This window comes from Penaeus monodon, chromosome 20 (genome assembly GCF_015228065.2).
Source record: "Penaeus monodon isolate SGIC_2016 chromosome 20, NSTDA_Pmon_1, whole genome shotgun sequence".
Taxonomy (NCBI): domain Eukaryota; kingdom Metazoa; phylum Arthropoda; class Malacostraca; order Decapoda; family Penaeidae; genus Penaeus; species Penaeus monodon.
The window spans coordinates 12667067-12668422 of NC_051405.1; the positions used below are offsets into that span (position 1 = coordinate 12667067).

Sequence of the window (1356 nt, forward strand, 5' to 3'; positions counted from 1 at the left end):
AATGCCAAATAGTACACTGATAGATGTTTATGGTAGTATAATGTTATTAAAATTTATGATACACTTTTTCAACAGGTCAGTCATGTTGGTGATAAGATTGACACCCATGGATTCTCCAGCTTCAAATTTATACCTGGTACAAAGGAGAAGTTAATTGTGGCTTTAAAATCAGAGGAAGTAGAAGGGAAGGTTGCTTCATATGTCATGGCATTCAACCTTAATGGGAAAGTTGTACTGCCGGAAACAAAAGTAGGGGATTTTAAATTTGAGGGCATTGAGTTTGTATAGTACCTTTAAGATATTCAGCATTGTGTTATAGTAAAAATTGAATGACGTGACTTTCATGCACAACTGTGGTTGCACTTTAGGGATTTTTTCTAAAGTTAATTTTGGTTGTATTTTTAAAGCTATCAAAAGTTGTTCAGCTTCAGATAAAAGTATTTCAGAACTTTATCTCTCTTTTATGTGGTATGAATGTGAGTTTGACTGTTATTTATATATGTGCAGAGAAACATTGATCTAATGTTCATTAAACATAGAAGTTCTGCATAGAAAGGAAGCTGTTATATAAAAAGAAAGGATAGTATGTTGTGTCACATGTCTGATTAATAAACTTTGCACAGGTAAAACTTAATCTATTTTGAATCTGTTTATATATTGTTTACTGAACTGCATTTGGAAAAAAAGTCAAATTAACTGCTTGTCCTCCACAGAAAGATTTTGCCCTTAGGCAGGCTTTCTGTATAGAAAACTATTATTACAGATATTATTCTGTATAACAAGGCTAAGTTGTTGACGATATCTTTACCTCAGGGCATTATGGTATGACTGTTTGAAGATGTAGTGGTTGCATATGTCAGTCTGAGGACGTAGTTAATAACTGTGATCTTTGTTTTTGATTTATGCTATTTTGTCACTTGGGTTCATCTTCTGTATCCATTGTTTTTTTGTTTCTTTTAATAAGTATTGATACTTCTGAAGGTCAGTAATTATTTGCTGTCATTGACTTGTGTGCATATTAGTGTGTACCAAAGAATATATTGTGATAGTATTTTTGAGACCTGTAACCAGTATAAACCAGAAAATATTGTGTATGTCATTTTCATGATAATGCTCAAAAAAATTATTGGATTTATGGTTTCTGAATTCTTCACAACAAGTTACTATTATCATGCAATGGTAATGTGATACTTACTTGAGTTGCTGTTTAGATATTATGAAATTTTTAAATGCAAGATATGGTTGTGCAAGAAGCTATTTCAAAGCATTTGCTAACATGGACTTGAAAAAAAATCAGTTTCATTTAAATGTTAATGATAGGTAGGTGTGATTACATGATTTTAATACATAATACAG

General features: G+C 31.2%; 1 protein-coding gene across 1 annotated transcript in view; it reads left to right on the forward strand.

Moving 5' to 3' along the window:
* The window catches only part of LOC119585917 (soluble calcium-activated nucleotidase 1-like), a 7140-nt gene extending 6708 nt beyond the window's left edge, over positions 1-432 (forward strand). Inside the window, 1 exon segment of the mRNA XM_037934637.1 lies at positions 76-432. Within this exon segment, the coding sequence (XP_037790565.1) occupies positions 76-288 (213 nt within the window). The 3' untranslated portion in view covers positions 289-432.
* The last annotated feature ends 924 nt before the right edge of the window (positions 433-1356 follow it).